The following is a 16,878-nucleotide window of genomic DNA, read 5'->3' as shown; positions in this document are numbered from 1 at the left end:
TGAACAATTATGCTGTAGGAGTTGTTCTAAGTCAGCGGGTTGATAGGAAGAGTCATGTCATTTACTATGCTTCAAGGGCATTGAATGTTGCACAGTGCAACTACACAACCACCGAAAAGGAGCTATTAGCAATTGTTTTTGCTTTAGATAAGTTTCGCTCATATTTGCTTGGCTCTAAAGTAATTGTGTTTTCTGATCATGCAGCCTTGAAATACTTATTAGCGAAAAAGGAGTCAAAGCCAAGGCTGATAAGGTGGATACTTTTGCTCCAGGTGTTCGATTTAGAGATCAAGGATCGAACACCTGGAGCAAAAGTATCCACCTTATCAAGGATCGAAAGGGAGCTGAAAATTTGGTGGCAAACCATCTAAGTAGGTTGGTAAAAGATGAAGAGTCTTTACCTATCTTTGAGTTTTTTCCTGATGAACAACTGTTCCAAATAAAAGGTATGGTCCCTTGGTATGCTAATATTGTGAATTACTTGGTTACTGGTATTTTGCCTGGTTATCTTAGCAAGTCGATGAAGGATAAAATTAGGAATGAGGCAAAATATTATGTTTGGGATGAGCCTTATTTTTGGAAATTTTGCTCTGATCAAGTAATTAGGAGATGTGTCCCTAAAAGTGAACATAATTCTATTTTGATTTTTTTTCATAATTATGCTTGTGGTGGCCATTTTGGGCCAAAAAGAACTGCTAGGAAGGTCTTAGATAGTGGGTTGTATTGGGTAACATTATTTAAAGATGCATACTTGTTCTGTAAAAATTGTGAAAGATGCCAACGAATAGGTGCATTGTCTCATAGAAATGAGATGCCCCAAACTCCCATTCTTATTTGCGAAATTTTTTATGTTTGGGGTATTGATTTTATGGAACCCTTTTCTTCATCTTGTGGTTTTGTTTACATACTTTTGGCAGTTGATTATGTCTCAAAATGGGTGGAAGCAAAAGCCACCAAAACTGATGATTCTAAGTGTGTTGTAGCTTTTATCAAATCTAACATTTTTAGTAGGTTTGATATTCCTCGAGCCATCATAAGTGATCAAGAGACCCACTTCTGCAATAGAGCCGTTGAAGCCTTGCTGAAAAAGTATGGGGTGCATCACCGAGTCGCCACTGCCTATCACCCCTAGACAAATGGACAAGCTAAGGTTTCCAATCGAGAGGTCAAGTCTATTTTAGAGTAAACAGTGAATCCAGGTAGAAAGGATTGGAGCCTATGTCTAGATGACGCACTTTGGGCATACCGAACCGCATATAAAACACCAATAGGGATGTCTCCTTATAGGTTAGTTTTTGGCAAAGCTTGTCATTTACTAGTTGAAATCGAGCATAAGGCATATTGGGCAATCAAACGCTGCAATATGGACATGGAAGAAGTTGGCAAGGCAAGAAAGCTCCAATTGCAAGAATTGGAGGAGTTGCGGTTAGAAGCTTATGAGAATTCAAGAATTTACAAGGAGAAGACCAAGTTGTTTCATGATAATTTGCTTTTAAGGAAACAATTTATGGTTGGTCAAAATGTGTTATTATATAATTCTCGACTCAAACTCATGCCAGGTAAGTTGCGTTCTATGTGGATGGGCCCATTTGTTGTTACTAATGTGTTTCCTTATGGTGCAGTGGAGATCAAAAGTCTGGATACAAATAAGGTTTTCAAAGTGAATGGGCATAGATTAAAGTTGTTCCATGAGGATGCAAATGTCTCCTCCTTAGTAGACATTTTGTTGGATCTTCCTCATTATTCATCAAATTAAGGAAGCAAAGAAGGTCGTCGAGCATAACGACATTAAACAATTGCGCTTGTGGGAGGCAACCCATTGAGTTCAATTATTTTTATTGTTTTTAGCTATTTACGGTCGTGAATTTTTTCACATTTTTAAGAACATGGTCGTGTTTAGTAGCTGATTTCACATCTGAAGGATCTCAACAAGGTGTTCAGGGAAGTTTCCTTAAATCTTTCTATCTTATGCACAATCATATACATTGGGGACAATGTATACCTTAAGTGTGGGGGGATCTGATTAGGGGAATTTGATAAATTCTGGGTTAACTCTAGCATGCTTCGATCATTACTTTTTAATTTTGCTTTTTGAAGTTTCTTCCCCTAGAAACTTATTTTTGAATGATTTCAAACTATCATAAATTATGTGCTTAGGTTGAATGATCAATAGGCAAGATTCAATACAAATTTAACCCTTATGAGCGTTTGATTACTTTTTGCCTAAATGTCTGTCAAACACGGTTTGATTATTCTAGAGTTTGCTTTGTTAGACATGTTGAGACCACGTTAATGAGTTCATGGATCGGAATGAAAATGGTGATACTCTTGTGAAATTTGAAAAAGGAAGATTATGATATATCAAAAAAAAAAAAATAAATAAATAAATCATGACTAGTGTGAGATGGAGCATAAAATGCACTCACATATAGAAGCGAAAGAAAAGGGTGAGATGGAGCATAAAATGCACTCACCCCTAGAACCCCAAGCCCATTTCACCTTTTGATGCATTGAACTCATGCTTAGTGGTGGAGATGTGATACATAAGCAAGTTTATGGTAATAATATTCCTTGTTTTGACCTGAGAGACTAATGATACCTGAAAAAACTATGAGTGCATAGAGCGAAAACAAAGATAGGGTATTTGAATCTTGCTGAATTTTCATTGTTAAAACAATGAGTGCTTATTTTAGTCCAAGAATGTTCATTCGGTGGAATGCTTGCTTTCCTTGGCTGTTGATTTAATTTGGGATCATGAGGAATGGTGATTTGAGATTACTCTTTGACAAGTTAAAGAGGAGAGAGAAGTGGAAAATGGAAAGATTATTAAGTTTGGATCAAGGTATGCTAGAGGACAAGCATCATGTTGAGAGAGAGTTTAAAAATCAGTAGATAGTTGGTTTGTTTTGTTTTTGCTTGAGTTTTGTCTTGCCCGAGGACAGGCAAAGCTTAAGTGTGGGGGGATCTGATGTGAATAAAAATTATCATATTTTTATCCCTAAATATTCATTCTTTTACACTTAATTAACACTTAATTGGACTCATTACTCTTGTATTTCGATTCAGGGTAAGCAAGAAGGCGACAGGAGGGAAACAAGGCTAATCGGATGATTTTGCACAGTTTCGGCACCATTCAGTAATCTGGGCATAACTCTCACATCTGGACTCCAATTGGAATGATTCCAGATGCACCATAAAGATAAGGGGGAACTACACAACTTTCATGTTCTGGGTTTTGATAGATTCCGTCTGAAACGAGGTAAAATCGGGCCCAAAGTTGAAGAAAATTCGTAGAGAAGCCCAACTCACAGCTGAAGCCCAATTCATAGAAAAGCCTTGTAGCAGCCCAAATTATTATAGAAGCCCAACTCGAATTCAAGAATAAAGAGTCTTATCAGATTTAAATTTCAAATGTAATCCTATGGGTTTGGTCAACTGAATTAGGAAAACACAAGGCACATAAATGGTCTTTCAATGGCATCGCAGTACAGTTAGGGGTGTCAATTGAACTGGATTTGGTTCAATCCTATCAGGTCCAGTACTAATCCATTACAGTTTACAGGTAGGTCCAACCCAATCAGATGAACAATACACTTGACCATTTTGGACCAGTTCAATTCAATGTCTGGACCGCCCAATCTGATCAAAATGGTTTTAGTTTAGATTGGTTCAAACCCAAGGTTGGTCCATTGACACCTGTATTCTCCAAGAATATAGACACAGCATCTCTTGTCTTTGATCCTTTAATTTTTCTCTCAGAAACTAGAATATGCAATATATCCACATAGAGGTGTAAAGTGGGCCGGGCCGGGCCGGCATGACATGGCCCGTGCAAAGTGCGGGCCATGCCACCCTCCCTGGTGAAAAATTTGGGGGTCGGCCTGGCATGGCCCATGGCGCAGGCCCAGGCCCGTGCCACGCCGCGGGTTGGAATGGCCCTGGGGCCAAGCATTGGGCTAGGTTGGGCCGTAAAATATACTTAGATCAGTGGACGGTAGACGACTAAATGCCTAATTGTTTTTCTTCACCTCACCTAGCCAGTTTATAGGCTCAGAAAACCCAGAATCCCAGCCCATGCTAGTAAGGCTTGGTTAGGGCCTACATGAAAAATTCAAAAATCTAGCTTCCTTCTTATCTATTAAATTTTTGTTCTAGGCCCGCTCACCTTGTGGCACAAAAGAACAAATAGTTGGATGATTTCTGTGTCAGCCCACTTTGTATTTAAGATAAAATTTAATTCAGTTTACCACTTTCTTTTATTTTTATTTTATTTTTTTGGCAAATATTATCACTTTTTTATATGTTTGCTATGTTTCTTGTGTTACAGGAACACTTGGCATGTGGAGGATGCAAAATTATAGAAATTTATGACAAACTCATAGACTATGCATTGGTATCTTGAAATCAAAGTTTCTCATTTTGGGATGTATTTTTGAAGATGTTAAGCCTCAAACCTATAATTTGATTGTCATAATAGCCAATCATGTGCTATGTTTTACGTGGTTAATGCGTATAAAAATTATATTTATTGTCCATGAGATTCATTTTACCTGGACATCTTTGAATTTGGATAGGGGCATATAACACATTTCAAACAAATGTGAAATACAAGATTCAAACAAATGAATCAGTAGGAGAAGAGAAATTGGCTTAAAAAAAAGAAAAAAAGAAAGAGAAATGAGTGAGAGGGAGCATTAGGTGCACTTTGCAATGGTTGCCATCTAGCAGAGCATGATGCTATTTTGGAGCTGTAGCGGTGCTTTTTCCTTGCATGATTTTCCCACAAAACAAATATGGGAAAAACAAATTTCCCACGTTTTTCTCTTGTATAACCAGTGAAATTTTCACACTTTCTCATCCCAGTCCATCCAACTCTTTCCGCAAATCAAACAAAGCCCAAAGGGAAAATATTTAACGACATAGTAAGCAACCCAGAATACCTTTTCAACCATAAAGGATCACACAACCCACTTAATAGCTTATTCACCAAAATATAGTCTGCTATCTAAGGGCCCGTTTGGTGCATCTTTCCACACGGTCTTTCGGCTGTTTACAAATCGGGAAGACTAAAAACAGGTATATTTTCCATTTGGCATGTGGAAGATCTTTCTGCCAATAGACGGGACGCTGAAAAGATGCGAAAAGCCCATTTTGAACTAATTTCGGGAAGCTCCAAATGAAGTTTCTCGCGTCTTTCGCATTTTAATCTTTCGCGGAAAGGCGCAGAATGTCGCACAGAAAGACGTGTATCTGCCAAACGGTCTTTGGGCTGCCCAAATCTTATGTCAAAAGCTCAATGTATCTTTTGACTGTCAGAACTACAAAAAGATCTTCTCAAAAAGACTTGCCAAACCAGCCCAAGTCATTCTGAAACGGCTCTTGGGTGCCAAATAGGCCCTAAGGGTGTAAATTAGCCATAGGTGCATCATTATATTTTCGTAAGGCCCATTATGAACCCAACTCAACTTTTACAATTATTGGGCTTCGATTTCTGTTTTGGGCTGACCCAGCTCTAGAAAGTTAAGATTAAGTGAACCTATCTGTCACACCCAATAAAACATGTTGTGTTGGGTTTGTATCGGGCTGGTCTAACCTTAAGTTGGGGCCTAGTCTTTATGTGGAAATTCTATCCATAGTCAGTCAATACTATTAATTCAACCCCTGAACCACCATTCTTGAAGAATGATAGAATTTTATTTTGTTAGATGATAAAATTAAAGAATGATAGTCGGGATGAAAACCCAAAAAGATGTTGTCAAAAAGACTTGCCAAACGGGCCTTTAATCAGAATGGTTCAGTATGATTTTGAATTTATCCTACCTCATAACTGTGACGGTTTGACGGGTCGGATCGGTCTAGAACCAGACACCACCCGTTGAGATCTAATATTGGACAGAGGGGAAATTGTTAAATTGTTTGAAATTTTGATATAAATAGAAGAGTTGGTTTTCGTAAAAGTCTCTACCCACCTAAAACCATGGAGGACGTTAGTAGCAGCAGTCCAACTTCGGTGAAGTGTCCGAGTAAGACCAGCGACTCCAGAGGTGACGTTGATTTCTCCGACATTCCACCTGGCTTCAGATTCACTCCAACCGACGAAGAACTCGTCGTTTTTTACTTGCAGAAAATGCTTTTAAATGAACGGTTGCCTGCGAACAAGATTAATGTGGTTTCTCTTTACGATTACAGTCCAGAAGCACTAACAGGTTTGCTTCTTCTCGACATGGGTGGTGGTGGATGTCATCTTTTTTTTCTTCCTTGATTTCTTGTTCTTTCTTTCTGCTGGGGTGGTGGTGGATGTAATCTTTTTTTCTTCCTTGATTTCTTGTTCTTTCTTTCTGCTGGGGTGGTGGTGGATGTAATATTTTTTTTTTTCTTTCTCGATTTCTTGTTCTTTCTCTCTGCTGTGTATCTAATGTATCCATTGATACACAGAGAAACATGAAACGTACGTGGGTCAGAAGGAGTGGTATTTCTTTACCCATACCCATAGAGATCGGAAGTACCGAAATGGATCTCGGCCGAACCGGGCTACCGGAGATGGGTATTGGAAGGTCACCGGAGCTGTTAAATCGATTTACAGCGGCGGTGTGCTTGTCGGGTATAAGAAGCCATTGCTATTCTACAAGGGAAAGCCTCGGAATGGTGAGAAAACGAACTGGATCATGCACGAGTACGGGGTCGCTGAATACATTAATCCTCGTCCTAACGAGAAACGCGATGATATGAGAGTAAGTTGTTTATTCCAATTTGCTTTGAGCAAGATTTTCAGCCTTCTTATCTTTTTCTTATCTGATCCGACTCTCTTGTTCTTTCCTTGCACCGGCTCTCTTGCATTCTTCGTTAATTTTGAGCAACCTTTCGTTTTCTTTTATGTCTTTCATATCGAGTTTCATCTTTAATTTTGAGCATGTACTCTTTCGTTTTAAGTACTAAATTAATCGTTCTTCTTCCTTTAAACCCTATCTTTTTCTTTTCGTTTTTGATGCAGTTGGACGAGTTTGTTCTCTGCAAGATTTATAAGAGGCCAGGAAAATCATCGGCAACGACTCGGGTGGCGGGAGATCGAGAGAAGGCCAAGGTTGATGGTGAGGACAGAGAAACAAGCTATAACGACTGTGATCTTGATATCCCACACACACAATCATCATTTTATGATGAATGTATTAACATGCATAAGGAAGATCAACCTCTGCAGTGTAGCAATTTAGAGTACCGGCAGAACTTTCCTAACAAGGAGCAGAGGTTCGCAAATATGGGGTTATATCATGGATCTGCTGACTACTGGAACTCCAACTCGAATCTGCACACTACTAATAATGGTGCAGATAACCCTTGCAAATCAGTGCACGGAAGCTGTAACGATCTCTTTGGGCAGTTAAGTGATTTCTTGCATGATACGTTGTCTCCGTGTACTGCTGAAGCTTCAGTTGTACCACCAGAGCAGGGTGACGATTCAAGAGTTGTTCCACCAGTGCCACCACTCAGACGGAGGCGCATTGATGCTTCTCCGTCACCATTGAATTACAACTTTGTTGATGTCCCCCCGTTGCCACTGCAACAATTCAATCACAACCTTGTGGGTGATCCTCTGGTGCAACTACTGAATGAAAACCATTTGGGTGTTCCTCCATTGCCAAGCCAGCAGGTTGATGCTCCTCCAACATTGCTACCACCCAACCAATACAATAATGGTGGTGTTCCTCTAGAGCCACAACAGCAAAACCATGGCCGGCGAAGATGATGTTTCTGCGTGTATATATATTGATCAGTAAATATTTACATCTGAGAAGTTGATCATATGTAGAAAGATGATGTCTTAATGTGGGAACTAAAAATCATTCAGGCTTAACTATGAACTTTGGACCTTTGGTGTTTGGTGGAATAAGTATTTTCAGTCTTATGAATTGCTATTTCTTTTCTTTGCTGCTGGATCTTTATTTTATTAAAAGATCTTCTTAATGTTGGCAGTTTGCACAATTCAAGTATGCGTGTATATCTCATGGTCACATCACAATATTCCCACATGGTGCAAGTCGGATCTAGAGGTTCTAGCTGGATCTTATCCAACCCAAAACCAGATTTGGGTCCAACTCTTTTAAAGAGCATCCATATTTCTAATTCGGGTGGAAATTAAATAAATAGTGTCTAATGCCGCGCGTGTACATATTATAGGCATCCAAAACTGATCAGACTAATTATATATTCCGAATCTATGATGTTAATTCAAAAATGTTCTCTCTCTTTCTTTACAAATTGCTATATTGGAGAGGTTGATCTGGCATATCTTCAGTAGTGTAAAATTCTTGTTAGGGGATCTTTCAAGTTGTATCGATACGTATCATATTGACCCTATAAAGGTGTTTCGGGGTGTTGACCGGATCAGAGGGTGGGCGGACTCTGAAAAGTTTTTGAACCTTGAAGTTAAAATGAATGAATATATTCATAATAAACAGATGATTCTGTACATCTGGGATATATCAAGAACTGTAAGGTGTATTGTTATAGCTCGTTTCTCTGTCCTCAACATCAAGAACTTCGCCAGGTTGGTGCTCCGATGTTGATGTTTCAGTGTATATCTACTTTATGGAGGTGGGTAGTTTTCTTCTTGTTTTCATTAAAGTTGGCTTATTACCGTGATCACAGACATCAGGAATTGGATTCGCAACATTGAAGAACATGCTTCTGACAATGTGAACAAAAACAAAGCTGATATGATATGGATGAAAGCAAAAGGGTAAGGGTTCTGCCCTTGGATTTGCTTGTCTTTATTGGTGGTTCAGCAGTGTTTGGTTGAGAAAATGAATTAACTTAGGCTCACAGCAGTGTTTTCAAGCATGTGAACCTTTCAATCTGTTTAGCAGCAATCCTTTCTATTTTAGGATTAGGGATTAGATACTGTTTTTGCTTCCTTAGTGGAAATTTTGTTATTTGAGATTAGATCCTGTTTATAAGAACTACGGCTTTAGGTGTGAAGCACATAAGACTCTACAAAAAATAACAAATAAAGGGATGTTTAGAAAAGGTACATACCTAGGTGTAAGGCCAACCAGGTGCATGCCTTCTAATAGGAGCCGCTATGCTATGCTTGGGTTCAGGCGAGTCTATACTTTTTTTTTATAAGATTTAAAACACTATAAGCTTCAAAACACTATACTGTTTTTGTACCATTTCTACTCTACCTGAAGCATTAACCAAAGTTTTGGTGCAGATGACTAAGGGAAAATTATTGTACACTTATTGTAGATCCTGAACTCACAGGGGCCTAGGTATTCAAGATAGGGTTCCTGTCAAATGGGAGAAAGTATGCAGGCCAACATCTCATGGGGGCCTGGGTGTCTTTAGAGTTCCTCCTTGTTCTGTCTGACCCCTATTGGTTATTAAATTTAGGCAATTTTAAACTAACAAAGGTTTCATGGCCTAATTCCAGCTTGATCAATCCCTTCATATTTGCCTCAATTAGATGCTATTTTTATGGGTTTTGCATGGCAAATTTTAAATATCCAGTGAATAAAAAGCTTGGGAAAAAAATTAGCTCTGCAGAAAGAGAACCATCTTTCTGAAGGAGACAAGTTGACCTATATTTGAGTGCCAAGGTCAATCCTCTGTATGGGCCCTCTAAGTTTTGTGTCCAGATTTGGCTTCCAATTTTGTCTATCTAGGTTTAGGGGGTTTGCCAAGATCAATCTGAGGTTCAGAAATTATTTAAGGGGGTGGAACTGGGGGTTTAAACTTCCCGGTGGAGTTTTGGGACAGAAAGGAACAGACCCAACTTGTTTTTTTTTTTTTCCTCTAAAATTTTCTTGTTTAAACTAGAATGCTTATTATATTGGTTAAGATGGTGATTTGAAGTCATAAAGAGGGAGTAATATACACTTGGGTTGCAAATTAAGAGATCTGGACTAGATGCAGATGAATCCATTCATCACAATTTATGAATGTACTACAGTGGGAGAACCCACAGCTGTCTGCTGTGGCATGTGAAGATGCAGCAGCATCTACTCAGTTGGATTAATGGGGATTCTTTTATCAAGGTGAGAACTTCAGCTAAACACCAATTCTGCCGATGTCATATACTATTGCTCTATTCTCCTACCTAACTACATAGACAGGAAGTTGCTTCAACCCTTGTTTTGGTTTGTTCTTGCCATCTTGTTATCACTCTTTTAGAAGCACAGAGATGTAATGAATCTTTTCCTCAGGAAAACTGTCACAGGAAGCCGCATAACAAAGATACTTACAACTGATATTTGAGGGAATTGGTGACTTCCCTAATTGTGTTTGGTTCGGTAGGCATGGAATTAGCATTTGGAAATTATGTTCCATTGAATTGGATTGGATAGAATTAGGTTGGGGTGTTGGATATATTTGAAAATTTTGCTAGTTTAATTGCATTTTGGTTTTCAATCATATAGCAGTCTGTTGGTAGGACACGGATGGAAGGGTCTTGAATGGACCCAAATGGATCCATGAGTGCATATCCATTTAGGAAAGCTCTTGCTGGATTTGAGGGTTTTAGATCTGAATAGAACATGATGTGCTGGATCCACTTTGGAATATGGATCTTTTGTGATGACCTGAACCCGTTATGTAGAGAGAGAGAGAGAGAGAGAGAGAGAGATTATTTACATTTTCTGATTTGAAATAATGAGGAAACTTTAGTGTCTAGTGGTTTTTTATCTGGTGGTTTGGCATCATATTTTATAAAACATATATATAGATACTGATTCTGATCAAATGGATATTACCTTACTTTTATATTTTTATTTTGTTTATACTTAGGACCCAAATTCACTTAATTGTGGTTTGATCTGGTCCATAGAACACATTTTTATTTTGTTTATTTCTGAATCAAATAACACATTTTTGTTTTTCACTTTGCTTTGAAAAGCACACATCCAATAACACATTTTTGTTATTCACTGATATGTTTTTTCCTGAAAAAAAAAATCAGTCTCATAGATAACATCCACAGCAGCAGATTGCTGGGTTACATGGTGTGACAATTGCTGTTTGGCTGTACCACTAAAAATTGCTTTGTATGTTGTGGATGAAGGCTTGGGGAAAATGTCTTATGAAGGATTAATTAATTAGTAGAGACATGCAGATCCTTGACTCAAGGTGTATGCTCTGTCACCAAGATCTGGAAACTGCTTAAGAAGTTAAGATCTTTTTATCCATTGCGCAAAGAGTAGGAGAATCTGAATTTTTCTCTTGGCATCCTTAAATATCAGTTGGTGCTTTCAGTGTTCTGTGAAGGAATACTTGCGGAGTCGATATATTCATGGCTTCAAGAGAATGGGAAAACTGGCCTGGTACTCCATGCTTGCATCTATCTTTTGGTTGATTTGAAAGGATTCAAACATAAGATCAATCGAAAACAAGAAGTCCCAGGATGATGACTTTTGAGTGCCTAGGATTGTTATCTCTACTGTCAATTTGTGGCATTCAGTTTTTAAAGACTACAGTACCTTTCTGTGATTATTTAAGTGCACAGAATCTGTTAGGTGGAGTTAGTCCTCTGTCCTCCATATATTTTGTGGGCTTACCGCTTTTCCATGATATTTATGTCCTATCCTTTCTCATAAAAAGAACCCGAAGCCAAGAAAGAGCCTCCATTCTGAGTAGGATTACTTTGTATGCTTTTGGTATAGGAATGTTTCACCTGATTACTTATTGCCACTATGTAAAAAAAGATTTAATTGATAAAAAATCATTAAAAGAATCCCTCCACCACCTAGTATCAGATGTTGACCAGGAAAGCATTTCACCTGATTAGTTATTACCACTACATAAGATTTCCTTTGCATTGCAAGCTATTAATAGAAGCATTTTGTTCTGTTTTCTAGCAAGCATTTCTGTTTTCTGGTTGGGATTCTAACAGCAGTTCAGACATTGGCATCTACTGCTTTGTGTGGGATTATACACTATTATTGGAGGTCAGCCTTTGCTGATTCTTGGAGTGGCAGAACCTACTGTGCTTGTTATGTCCACATTCATGTTTAACTTTGCCAAAGACAGACTTGATTTGGGACCAAAACTCTTTGTAGTAGAACTTACATGATCTTTTGGCAGGGTATGTGTATGGACTGCAATCTTGCTGTTCTTGCTGGCTATTTTAGGAGCTTGTTCTATTATCAATAGGTTTGCCTGATTGGCAGGGGAACTGTTTGGCCTGCTTATTGCAATGTTCTTCATGCAGCAAGCTATTAAAGTAAGATTATAGTGCTTAGTTTTTTTAATCGATTATTTTTCTTGGGTTAATGTAAAATTAAAAAAGATGAAGGAATACATAGAGACTGTGCATTTTGTCATAAATGATCAATTGGATGCAACTTGGTAGATTGATTCCAATTTCAACTCATGTGTTGGATTTTTAGGGCATTGTGGATGAGTTTCGCATACCCCAAAGAGAAAATCCAAACTTAATGGAGTTTTTACCTTCATGGAGGTTTGAAAATGGGATGTTTGCTTTAGTTTTGTCATCTGGCCTTCTGCTTACTGCACTGAGAAGTCAGAAAGCATGACTGTGGCGATATGGATCTGGTAAGCATGTTTTGGATTTAGTTTATGCTTGAACTGACTTGTTCTAGAGCAACTTTAGCAGTACTTCTTCTTACTTGACTGAAAGAAAGAGAGGCATCTTGTCCATCCATTCCGGCAATAAGTCATGGTTCTTAACACAATTGTGAATGAGAACTGGTGGCCCTCCTCTTGCAGACATGATTTTATCCACTTTACAGAAAATATGAAAATAAATCTTTTGCAGGCTCGCTATGAGGCTTCTTAGCAGACTATGGTGTGCCATCGATGGTTCTAGTGTGGACTGCTGTTTCCTGCATACCATCTGGTAGTGTTCCAAGAGGGATCCCTCGGCACCTCTTCAGCCCAAATCCATGGTCACCAGGCGCCTATGAGAATTGGACAGTAATCAAGGCATGTCCAAATCACCCTTGCATTTCCTGATTTTTTTTTTAATGTTGATAAAGGAACAATTTGTTCTTGTTTATATTGCTTGCTGTTTTTTTCTTGATTTTCTATTTGTGCAGCCCATACAGATCTTGGTCCATTATGAAGAACTAGTACTGATAATTTGTTCTTAAAATTGACAGGAGATGCTAGATGTGCCCATTCTCTTTATAGTTGGAGCTTTTATTCCAGCAACAATGATTGCAGTTCTTTACTATTTTGACCACAGTGTAGCATCCCAACTTTCTCAATAGAGAGAGTTCAATTTGAGGAAACCACCGTCTTTCCATTATGATTTACTTCTCTTGGGTTTCCTGGTAAGCAAACCTTCTTTCATCCTTTTCTTTAGCCAATTACTGAAATCTTTTACTTAATTATTTTTACTTCGATCCATAGTACATATTAACCCTTGTTGCAGACCTCTAAATTCTTCTGTTCAAATTTCAGGTCATATTGTGTGTTCTTCTTGGTATACCACCATCAAATGGTGTCATCCCACAATCTCCAATGCATACAAAGTGTTTGGCTACTCTTAAGCACCAAGTAAGGCAACCCAAAGCACTGTTTTTTTTTTTTTAATTTATCAGTAGTCACTCTAAACCGTTCTATGAGACTCAACCGTCATGGTGCAAGAGCATACCTACTCCTGTTAGCTGAGCCATCAGCTGAACTAAGGTATATGTTGAGCTATGAGGTTCTTGGTTCATTTCAATCACACTTACCTTCTATACCCCATCTTGTCAAGGAAAATTAGGAACGTGTGGTTTGAGATGTATTTTAATAAATCGTTGTTCTAAGTGGACCTGGTTAAAGTTCTATTTTTGTCAGATTCAACGCTTTTATTTTTTCACTACCAACAACTACATTTTTCAATTCTAACAAGGACTGCTTACCCTGCAGCTTCTACGTAACTGGCTTGTAGCCACATCTTGCAAAAGTATGGGTAAGAACTAAAGCTTGGGACAATTATATGGAAATATGCAAGAGGCCTACCAACAGATGCAGACTCTGTTGATCTATCAGGAGGCTTCAGTTCGAGTATGATATCTAATGTCTAGAATTTGAATTACAAAACATAAAAAAATCTACTTTCTTCTCTCTATCTCGAGTGACTCATCTAGAGTGGGGAAAACATGCACCCTTGACCTAGCTAGGTCAAATCACTTTATTAGGTTCACCAGAAACTCCATTCATGGGCCATGTTCTCCTTAGTTATTTGCATGAGGTGGTGTCCTGGCAGAGTTGATAGAGCATTACCATGATCAAGGCATTTTCATTTGTCGAAGGGATAATGGTTCCTAAGCTAGTCCATATATATAATTACTTTAGAGTCTATGATAGTGAAAAGGCATAATACCTAGAAAACTGAGAACCAATCAACTGATATTCATCAATGTTCACTGGAGGATCTGACTGGTCAAAGTTCTTCCATTATCATATCTATCATTCTGGCATCAAAGAAGTTTCCTTACTTCCAAGTATATTAATCATTTTGGTTATTATGCAATTGTGGCTCTGGCTATCTCGAAAATTGAGAACCAATCAACTGGTATTCGTCAATGTTTTGAACAGTGCTGTTGGACTCGGATAGGGCCTGACTGTTTAACCATTTGGATCACAATCTGGTGGCGAAAAAATTGTTTCTGAAACACTTAATTTTCCAAAATGTTAAAAAATGTTGACATGGTTAAATGGCAAAATCTCAGTCCGGCAAACGTGAGAATGAAGGTTGAAGGTTGACTAGGTGGCTCCATGAAATTGAATAGTGGGTTCAGTATTCCAGCATCCACTTCATGCGTGCCAACATGTTTTCACAAAGGCCATCTCTGGGCCAGATCATTGAATTCACAAAAGCCAGGCTCCCCTTTGACTCGGGAGACATAATTTGAAATCTTGTTTTAATTTAGATGCCTACTACCAGCTTGATTTGGGACTCTGGGTTTGGCACCCATCAACCAGGAACTTGTGCACAAGTCCATTGGGATGACAGCCATGTATGTTGATTATTATTTGATATGAATGCATTAAAATATTAAGTTGCATTAATTTCTATATCCAAGACCACATTTTTCGTTTGCCCTTGGAATTTTTTCAACATTTTGGTTACTGATGGAATTCCATATGCAGATTCTCAGCCTGTTATTATCAGTTTGAGAAGCTTTAGGATTTTGGCTTTAGTTCCATACTCCCCTTCTCTAATTCTAACCAATTACAATGGTTTCAAACTAAGCAGATTGTTCGGGCATTGGAAGGAGACGTCTCTCTGGCCGATCTTAACGAAGGCATCAGACCTGGGCGTAGCAGTCTACAGTTCCTATGGGAGCTCAGATTATGACACGATGCAGTACAATGAGGACAAGTAGAAATTCAGGAATATGGCATTAGGCAGCCAGGAGTACATTAGACCTTCTGTCCCTCATAAGAATATATGGATCTTGAGTTTATAATAAGAGAGAAATTGCGAAGAGAAGTTTCACTTGCAGACCATACCGGGCTGCCAAAAGCAAAAGAGTGGAATATGTAGCAGTCACAAACTCTTTGGTTCATGTTATATCTTCTTCAAGTTCTGGGAATTCTGTAAGAGGATCAGGGATGGTTCCTACACTATTACCTCTGCTACAGGATGTAAATCTTACTCATATGCACCTTGTACGTTGTTCTGTAAAAACTTTACAAAAGCTCGTGGATTACAGTAATGCAGCTGTTTCCCTGTTCAAAGATCTTGGTGGTGTGGAACTCGTCTCAGAGATTAGAAACAGAAGTGCATAGGGTCATAGGTCTGAGTGGTGCAGATGACAATTCTATGGTTAGTTGTGATCTCTCAAGATATGATGATGATGAGTTGTACTCCCAGAAGCGGCTCATCAAGGCTTTACTGAAGCCACTTGGGTCAGTAACCAACGAAATGTCAACTCTGCTGGTCTTAATTCTGGGAAGGGTGAGCACTCACGGAAGCCATCTGATCAAAACCTAGCCAGAATAGTAGATAATGGTGATGATCAATTACAAGTGCATGACCAAACTATCTTGTAATTCTGGAGTAATCCACTCCACTCCCATGCATATATAAATTTACTTCTGTACATGACCAAGGAGAAAATCTCCCCAGTACAAACATCAACCAATAAATTCTTTTTCATATTTATTAATAAAAAATTTTCGGGGTGAATTCTGATCTTGATCAAACTATCTTGTAATTGATGTTTTTTTTTTCATATTGTTTGTATTTTATTTCGGTATAAATGAATATAGAGAAAGCAGGTAGTTTGAAAAAATTAGAAAAAAATGGTGATTTGGAAAAAAATATATTTTTAGGGGCAGCCAAATTAGAATTAGCGGCAGTCACGTCTGCCGCTAATAGCCTTTTTAGCAGCACTTGAGCATTTATACCGGCAGCCGTTATATAACTGCCGCTAGAAAGTTTTAGCGACAGTTCTTTTAGCGGCAGTTTTCCAACTGCTGGTAAAAACTCTAGCGGCAGTTTTAGGGAAAGTCATTTTTCTTGTAGTGAATTTCATGAACTGATTGATTCTATGACCTTGCCAATAAGCAAAGTCTTCCCCTTTCCTTTATCAATACTCAATATATGATAGCACCAATACTATGATGCAATTTACAGAGAATCTGACATAATCCACCGCTAAAAAGCAATGGCAGATATTTAGCGACGGATATATCCACCACTAAAAAAGTAAGGGCAGATATGTAGCAGTAGATATAGCACAATCTGGGCACTCCTAGCTGACCGTGACTTGGCTTCTAGCTCAAGAAGAAGGTGAAGGATTCCCGGGGAGCTCTCCCAGTGGGAACACTTCGATGGCTAATTTAGAACTGGAGAAATCTGAAAGGAAGAACAGAGAGTAAGAGTGCTGAAAGTGCTTAAGTTTCAATACCTTTGCTTTGTGAGGG

General features: G+C 38.5%; 2 protein-coding genes and 1 pseudogene across 2 annotated transcripts; all 3 read left to right on the top strand.

Moving 5' to 3' along the window:
• The first annotated feature begins 1,273 nt into the window (after window positions 1-1,273).
• Window positions 1,274-1,756, top strand: LOC148803172 (uncharacterized). The gene is made up of 2 exons (XM_088894289.1): window positions 1,274-1,559; window positions 1,623-1,756. The coding sequence occupies exons 1-2, from the start codon at window positions 1,274-1,276 to the stop codon at window positions 1,754-1,756; spliced, it is 420 nt and encodes a 139-aa protein (XP_088750415.1).
• Window positions 1,757-5,977: 4,221 nt separating this feature from the next.
• On the top strand, window positions 5,978-7,826 carry LOC148803171 (uncharacterized). Its single transcript, XM_088894278.1, has 3 exons — window positions 5,978-6,206; window positions 6,436-6,731; window positions 6,992-7,826. Exons 1-3 carry the CDS (start codon window positions 5,978-5,980, stop codon window positions 7,742-7,744), a joined length of 1,278 nt encoding a protein of 425 aa, XP_088750404.1. The 3' UTR covers window positions 7,745-7,826.
• A 603-nt stretch (window positions 7,827-8,429) lies between these two features.
• Window positions 8,430-15,738, top strand: LOC148803170 (putative boron transporter 2; annotated as a pseudogene).
• The last annotated feature ends 1,140 nt before the right edge of the window (window positions 15,739-16,878 follow it).

The sequence above is a fragment of the Nelumbo nucifera genome, chromosome 1 (genome assembly GCF_055504915.1).
Source record: "Nelumbo nucifera cultivar China Antique chromosome 1, China Antique-T2T, whole genome shotgun sequence".
Classification (NCBI taxonomy): Eukaryota; Viridiplantae; Streptophyta; class Magnoliopsida; order Proteales; family Nelumbonaceae; genus Nelumbo; species Nelumbo nucifera.
This window is presented reverse-complemented; position numbering and strand designations above follow the sequence as displayed.

What these genes read in the sequence shown, in the direction of transcription:
- LOC148803171 (XM_088894278.1), top strand. Translation starts at nt 5,978, where the DNA reads ATGGAGGACGTTAGTAGCAGCAGTCCAACTTCGGTGAAGTGTCCGAGT. An exon ending in CAGTCCAGAAGCACTAACAG is followed by an intron (nt 6,207 to 6,435) that starts GTTTGCTTCTTC and finishes ATTGATACACAG; the next exon opens with AGAAACATGAAACGTACGTG. An exon ending in AGAAACGCGATGATATGAGA is followed by an intron (nt 6,732 to 6,991) that starts GTAAGTTGTTTA and finishes TTTTTGATGCAG; the next exon opens with TTGGACGAGTTTGTTCTCTG.
- LOC148803172 (XM_088894289.1), top strand. Translation starts at nt 1,274, where the DNA reads ATGTCTCCTTATAGGTTAGTTTTTGGCAAAGCTTGTCATTTACTAGTT. An exon ending in TCGACTCAAACTCATGCCAG is followed by an intron (nt 1,560 to 1,622) that starts GTAAGTTGCGTT and finishes CTTATGGTGCAG; the next exon opens with TGGAGATCAAAAGTCTGGAT.